The following is a 7,495-nucleotide window of genomic DNA, read 5'->3' on the forward strand; positions in this document are numbered from 1 at the left end:
TCTCTCTCTCTCTCTCTGCGTGTGTGTGTGTGTGTTCTAACTCTCTCGTACACCCACGCGTGCGCTATTTTTTACTCTTTATTCACGCTCTCTCTCTCTCTCCCTCGCCAAAGCTCGTACCCACCCATCTCTTCTCTCTGTCCCCCTCTCTCTCTCTCTTTCCTTCTCTTCTCTGTTGCCTGTTATCATGTACGACCGCTGTTGCTGCTGCTGCCAGTTCCGTCGAAGAACTCGACAGAGAGCCAGGAAACATCTTCACGCTTGCTCCCCCACCTCGTGTGACTGCGACACGTGAGGCCGCCGGAGAGAAACCAGGAAGCAGCAGCACCAACGACAAGGAGAGTGAGAGGAAGCACAACACAAAACCAACACGAAGGGAAGGAAGGAAGGAAGGAAGGAAGAACAAGTGAAGCACACAGCGTGATAAGGCACACGGAAAGGAAGGAAGGTAAGAAGAAGGGAAAAAAAGAAAGAAAGAAAGAAAAAAGTGACAGTCAACGAACGCTTGATTATTGTTTCGCTTTTTGGGTTTTGTTTTCTTTTTGTTTGTTTTGGCTTTGTTTTGATCTAGCGCTTCGTGTCCACCCCCCAGTCACTGTGCGCGGACGCCGAAACACAAACACACCGTCAGTGCGAGGCGAGCGGACGGACGGAGGGCGTCGCACACCACCAACAAACACCGGCGTGGAGGCGGAGACGCGGACACACACTCACACACACGACCGCGGGCATAAAACAAACAAAAGAAGGCGACGACGACAAACAAAAAAAAGGAAACCAATCCAACAAACAAAGAGACAGGCGCTCGCCCAAAGCTAAACTTGCATCCACACACCCACTCCTCCCCCGAGTCGGCAGCGCACAACGGAGGGCGCGGAAGGACGCACAGCGAAGACACAATCAAAGGGGAACGGTAACCGCCGCCACAGCAGCAGCAGCAGAAGGGAAGGAAAGGACCAAAGAAGCAGCAGCTCATAACAGCGGCGTGGGACCCCCAACGAGAAAGGAGGAAGTAGAAGAAAAACACATACACGATCAACAGTTACACTTACACGGACGACGACAGAGGAGAACCGTCATACAGGACTACCCTGAAAATGGACCCAAGTGCTGTTCTTGCGCAGCTGAACGCTCTGAAACTGAGCAACGGGGCGCGTGTTGGAGACACCGTTATGTACCCCGCCAACACTCCCACCAATGTAGCTAGTGCTCTCATGGCCTTTATGAACGAGCGCCGGCAGCCCAGCGCGGCCCCACAGGAGCAGGAGGACACGCACAAGCCTGGCAGCGGGGGCGGCGACAGTGGCAAGGGCAGGGGCGACGTGGACGCTGGCTCGCCACTCGTTGCTCTTGGCGGCCGCAACAACAACAACAACAACAACAACAGCAACAGTACCGGTAACCCAAGGCTGAGCCGAGCTGCCTCTGGCAGCACCAACAACATTAAGCCCAGCCGGCTGCTGCGCCCCANGCAACAGTACCGGTAACCCAAGGCTGAGCCGAGCTGCCTCTGGCAGCACCAACAACATTAAGCCCAGCCGGCTGCTGCGCCCCACACCACGATCGCAGCAGCAGCTGCTGGAGGAGGCGCAGGGCAAAGAGGCGGTAACCACACCAGCGCAGACTTCCACCACGTTGGAGCAGCTGCTGCGTGCGCTGCCATCCACCACCATCGCAACAGTGCGGGAGGCTGTACCAACGCCGCCCCAAGTGGCGATTGCTGCGCCAGACAAGGAGTCCAAAGTTGTGAGCATGTGGACGGTGGTGGCCGGAGACCCGACGAACTCTAAGCTGCTGCATCCTATAGATAATCTCAACGCACAGAAACCAATTATCCGCACCGCGCCACCATGCGACCACCGATACATCATTGTCGGNTGCTGCATCCTATAGATAATCTCAACGCACAGAAACCAATTATCCGCACCGCGCCACCATGCGACCACCGATACATCATTGTCGGTGATGTCCACGGCTGCCCCGAGCAGCTGGAGGAGTTGATGTTAAAGGTGAACTACCAGCAGGGAAAGGACTGCTTGATTCTAGCAGGTGATTTAGTCAACAAGGGGCCTGATTCTGTGGGGGCGGTGCGACTCGCGCAAAAACTCGGCGCCATTGGTGTGCTGGGCAACCACGACTACACGCTGCTCAGCTGTATCGTTCGCTGCCGCAAGGCGAAGCTCACGTTGCAGGAGGAGCGTGATCCTGTGATGCGACTTGCCACTTCCTTTCCCCAGGAGTGCCAGGATTATCTGCGCTCACTGCCGCACGTTCTGCGCATCCCGAAGTACAACGTCGTGGTGGTGCACGCNGGTTTTAACCTCAATAGCCCGATTGAGAACCAGGATGTGTTTGAGATCATGCACATGCGACGGCTAGAGAAAGTAGGTGGCGACGACAGCAGCAGCGGTGACAACAACAACAACAACAACAACAATAAGAAAGCCCGTGGCAAGCCCAAGTGGAAGGCGGTTGTGAAGGGTAACCGCGGAGAACCGTGGGGTGAGCATTGGAAGGGACCGGAGTTTGTCGTCTTCGGCCACGACGCGCGCTCTGGGCTGCAGGAGCATCCGTTTGCGTACGGTATAGACACCGGCTGCGTTTACGGCCACCAGCTCACATGCGTGGTGTACGGCCCCAACAGTCCGAAGGGGATGCTGCACTCGGTGCCCGGCCTGCCGGTGCTCACCAACGAGAAGCACGGTCTCCCGCCCCCCGCGGCGCCGGTGTACGAGCAGTACGCGGAGGAGCTGGAGCGGCAGATACTGCGGCCCACGCCACGGGCAACGCCGCCGATGTGCGCAAACGGGTACAAGCCATCATTCCTCTCCGTCCCACCTGTAGGCTCACCGCTGTCTTCCAGCAGCGGCGGCGGCGGCGGCACCGCCAAGTGTGGTGCTAAGCCGTGCGCGGTGGAGCGGGCCACACTGTTGGCACTCAGCAAGGCAAAGGAACTGCGCGCAATCAGCGCGCTGATGAGCCTGCCGCTGTACGAGGCGGCCTGGCTGACGCTCCTCGACAGTGCCACGGAGGAGTGCACCACAAGCTTTTGGATCCCGTTCGTGCAGGGAGTTGTGGATGGGCTACTGGGGCAACCACCGGGGGCCGCGCCAGAAGGTCTTGAGGATGTGCTGCAGCTTGTCCTCGAGGTGTGTGACGAGGTGGAGGAGGTGCGGAGCGGCGTCGCCGCACAATTGCGGCGGCTGGCGGCTTGCGAGACGTCCGGCACCTTTTCCGTGTCAAAGGCGACGGCGAAGTTCCTGCACCTCATGGCGTCGACGTAACAGTGTACCCGACGCGCCGCTCAGGGAGAGACCTGCGGGGGAGAGAGGGCGGGGTGCTGGGCGGAGATGAGGAGAGGGAACAACACGGGTTTTTCGTTTTTTATGGTTGTACATGTATGCGTGTAAGTGCGTGGGAGCTGCACGGAAGGCGGGAGCAGCAGCAGCAATGTCAGGGGCTGGGGGCGGGGGTGCACGCAGTTACGCGTATTCGCCCGTGAGGACAGCGGGAGGGAAAGAGAGAGAGTTTGTGCGTGCGTGGTTGTGTGGAATAATGCGGGGCAAGGCCGGTGAGCCGAGTAAACAGACAGCGGCACAGTGGCAGCCTCACCACCGTCATTGAAGCCTCCGCACAGACTCACACAAGCAGCGACACACACACACACACACACACCTCCTTTGTTTTTTTTTTGGTTTTGATTTTTTTTTTTGTTTGCGTCACTCGGCGTGGACGCACAGCGACACCTGTGCGTGTTGCGGATGCCGCGCTCCTGCATCGGGGCAGGTGGGCGAGGGGAAGGCGGAGGCGCGCGCGCTCACACACATCCACATACGCATGAACACTGAGAGGGAGGAGGGGCGAGATGCGGGGACAGAGAACGCGTCGTGCACGTGAACCCCCACAGCAGGCGGCAGCCAGCGTGGTATGCTCCCCACGCCACGCCTCCACACCTGTCCTCCTCCAGATTCATTCGCGCCGACGGCCCGCTGGCACGCAGGTGAGAGTACTTCCGTTTGTGTTTGTGTGTTTCTGCTAGAATGCTTCTGTTGCCCCTGTTGCTGTGCCGTGTGCGTGAGTGTATGTGTGTGTCCTTGCAGCTGCTGAAGCAGCAGCGGCCACAGTGGTGCCTGATGTGAGCAACTGACACAGCAGCAGCAGCAGCAACAACAACAGCGGTGCTGAGGGGGTGATGGCGTGGGGGGTGCGCGATGACGGCGGCCCATGTACTGTGCGCGTGCGGGATGTGGGCGGCCTTCGTTCCTTCTCACTTCGTCTCCTCCTTGGTGCTTTGTTGTGCGTTCACGTCTTCGGAGACTCACGCGCTGTGCCTTTCTCTCTCTCACACCTTGTTTGTGCGTGTTGTTGCCGTCGTTGGTGACGTTCACATTGACGTGCTGTGTGGGAGTGCTGGTGCCCGCCGCCTACCCGCCACCCGCTCCATCAGTGCGTGCGTGTGTGTGCGGCCGCCCCCCACCCGCTCATCGTGTGTGTGTTTGTGTTTTTTTTTGTTTTCTGTTTTTGGTTTGCTTGTTTGTTTGCTTCGCCCACTCACTCGTGGTGACGTTCTGTTCGTGTGGGATTGCGTCACGGCGCACTCCCCGCAGTCCTCCGCCACGCGCGCCGCAACACAACGCGACAGTTCGGCAGAACAACCCGCGCCGCTTGCATGCCGCAGCGACACGGAGGGGAGGGGCGGGGCGCCACAGACGCAGGGGCGGAGGCAATCCGCAGGGGGAGTGCGGGGAGCTCGCACGCATCGCATGCCCCAGCTCCAAGGGACCCCTGGGCTCTTCTCTGTGGTGTGCTGGTGCAGGCCCCCCTTCCCCTCCGTCCACTCACCGCATGGCTGCGTGGACATTTGTTTCTTTTCTCCCCCTCAATGCTTGCACGTGTGTGGGCGTGCGGGGGCTGCGCCTTTTTGATCGCCGTCTGGCTACGCTGTACGCGGACGGGCGTGCTGTGTGTGCGATACGATTGGCTGTTGGTGTGCAGTGAGCCCAACGCCTTGCGGGGTGCTGGTTTGTTTGCTTTGTTTTCGGCATCGGGGGAAGTTTCCGCGTTGATTGTGTGCCGCTGTTTATTATTGGTGCTCCTTCACTGCCGCCACCTTTTGCTCAAACGCACACGCACATACTCATCAGCGCATGCCGGCACCAGCACGCACACGTACACAGAGGCGCACACGTGCTGAGAGATATACAACGAGGCCGAGAGATTATGACGTGAGTCGCTGCAGGTGCAGAGATGCGCCCAGCAGCGGCAGGACGGAAGACAACGGGGACAGCGTGGCGGCGCCATCTATTCACATCGTTAAGATGGTTGGCTGCGCCGCCCCTTTCACGTTCAGTGTCTACGCCTGTGTGCATGTGTGCGTGGTGGTGGCGTTTGGGACTACTCTTGGTGTGATGGCGCACAGCTGGCGTGAGTGTGGAATAGAGGGAGGAGAAGAGAGACGTGATCGAATGGGAGAGAGGGTGGACTGGTGATAAGCGGACAGGCGCATCTGGTGAGGGAGGCGCAGACACATAAACTGTAAGGAAAAAAAAGGGATGTGGGGGCTTTAGAAGAACTGGGAATAAACCTGTTTACGCACACAGACACACACACACACACACACACACACCAGCATCGATGATGTATATACATATATTTCTATGCATGTGTGTCTCTCTCTCTCTCTGTGTGTGTGTGTGTGAACATATGCGTCTGTGTACATATCAGTACATGTGTGTGTGTGGGCGTGTGTGGTGTTGCTGCTGCAGCTTATCGGCGACACGGGGGCCGTGCACACACACACACAAAGACACACACACACAGACAAACACGAAAAAAAATATAAATAAAACAACAACAGAGAAAGTGCTGAAAACGCAGATGGTGAAACGGGGGAACGAATAGAGAGAGAGACAGAGAAAGAGAGAAGAATAAAGAATGAAAAGGCATAACAAAACAGAAGGCTGACGACAGAAAAAGACAGTTGGAGAGATTAGTGAATCCGCTGCCGGGGAGTTTGGGTGGGGGGGGGATAAGGAACAACAGTGAAGTAGAATGGCGGCGGAGAAAACAACTAAGCAAGAGGAGGTGCATGCGTGGGCGTGCGGTGGCATGAGATGTGCACAGGCATGTGGCTGCGGCCTCTGCTGCCGACGGCGGCCAACACACATCATGACGTTGCAGCCGCCGCCGCCGCCGCCGCAGCGGACAGACAAGAGGAGAGACGGAAGGACTGGGGCATACGGACACACCTGCGAGTGTTTTTCCTTCNATGTGCACAGGCATGTGGCTGCGGCCTCTGCTGCCGACGGCGGCCAACACACATCATGACGTTGCAGCCGCCGCCGCCGCCGCCGCCGCCGCCGCCGCAGCGGACAGACAAGAGGAGAGACGGAAGGACTGGGGCATACGGACACACCTGCGAGTGTTTTTCCTTCTCATGTTTAACACACCCACCCACACACACACAGAGGCACATCTATGTGTATATGTGCCTGTGCGTGCATAAGTGTCCGGATACAATCATAAAAGCAACAGAAGCAACAATTTACACCCACACACACAACGGAACAAGGACAAAACGTAACAAAAAGAAAAAAAAAGTAAAAACGAAGTTGGCGATAGGGAGGAAACAGCGCCGGGGGGAAGGGAGGGGTGGCGGCAGGGCGAAACAGTAATAATGGAACTGTTTTTATAAACACACGCACGTGGTCCACCCCGCCACGCGTCACGGGAGTGAGTGGCGAAGCGGCGACAAGAAACAGAGAGGCGTAATAAATTAAACCGAAGAATGCGAAAGGCAAAAAAAAAAGAAAAATAAGAGCGAGCAGAGAAGCGACAAAGCAAAAAAAAAAGGAACGGTGAGGAATCAAGCGCACGTGGGTAGCTGGGGCGGCTGCATATGTATGCACCGCGGCGTGCGCATAAATACCCCGCCGACGGCTCTCTTCACCTCCTCGCTGTTGCACCGGCATCTGTGTGTGCCTGCCCACGCGTCTGTGTGCGTGTGCCTGACGGGGAGTGGGCGGACGGAAGGCGCGGCGGCCGTGGCTGTCGCGACGCCAACACCCCCCGCCAGGGGCGGCGGGGAGAGGAAGTATATATATATATATATATATATAACAGAACAAAACTAGACAGGGCAATGAGGAAACAGGACAACATGAACAAAGAGAATATCTTTCTATCTATATATATCTAAGGAAGAAAAGAAAAACAAAGTTTGTGGCGAGGCAGAGGAGCAGCGGCAACAATAACAGCAACAACAACAAAAAAAGGGAAATGTGTGTGGCTGTCAGTCCGTCTCTATGTGTGTGTGCGCTGGGTGTGCGGCAATACACCTCGACGGTGCGGCATGGTGTCTGCCGAGGGGCGCGAACATCTCTCGCCGTTCCTCCCGCACGCTTCTTCCACACGCGCAGAAACTCCCCCGTTTGTTGTGTTTTTTTTTTGTTTTTGGTTTCTCTGTCGCAGTTTCTGTCGATTGACGTTTGGATTT

The 7,495-nt window shown here is 57.1% G+C and overlaps 3 protein-coding genes across 3 annotated transcripts; 2 read left to right on the plus strand and 1 right to left on the minus strand.

Annotated features, from left to right (window-relative positions):
- Window positions 1-1,097: 1,097 nt before the first annotated feature.
- On the plus strand, window positions 1,098-1,487 carry DQ04_08391000 (hypothetical protein; the record flags this gene model as incomplete). Its single annotated transcript, XM_009315539.1, has 1 exon — window positions 1,098-1,487. The coding sequence occupies one exon, from the start codon at window positions 1,098-1,100 to the stop codon at window positions 1,485-1,487; it is 390 nt and encodes a 129-aa protein (XP_009313814.1).
- A 363-nt stretch (window positions 1,488-1,850) lies between these two features.
- DQ04_08391010 (serine/threonine protein phosphatase) lies at window positions 1,851-3,284 on the plus strand (the record flags this gene model as incomplete). The annotated part of the gene is made up of 1 exon (XM_009315540.1): window positions 1,851-3,284. One exon carries the CDS (start codon window positions 1,851-1,853, stop codon window positions 3,282-3,284), a length of 1,434 nt encoding a protein of 477 aa, XP_009313815.1.
- A 2,882-nt stretch (window positions 3,285-6,166) lies between these two features.
- DQ04_08391020 (hypothetical protein) lies at window positions 6,167-6,475 on the minus strand (the record flags this gene model as incomplete). The annotated part of the gene is made up of 1 exon (XM_009315541.1): window positions 6,167-6,475. One exon carries the CDS (start codon window positions 6,473-6,475, stop codon window positions 6,167-6,169), a length of 309 nt encoding a protein of 102 aa, XP_009313816.1.
- Between the last annotated feature and the right edge of the window lie 1,020 nt (window positions 6,476-7,495).

This window comes from Trypanosoma grayi (assembly GCF_000691245.1).
Source record: "Trypanosoma grayi strain ANR4 Tgr_839_V1, whole genome shotgun sequence".
Lineage (NCBI taxonomy): Eukaryota > Euglenozoa > Kinetoplastea > Trypanosomatida > Trypanosomatidae > Trypanosoma > Trypanosoma grayi.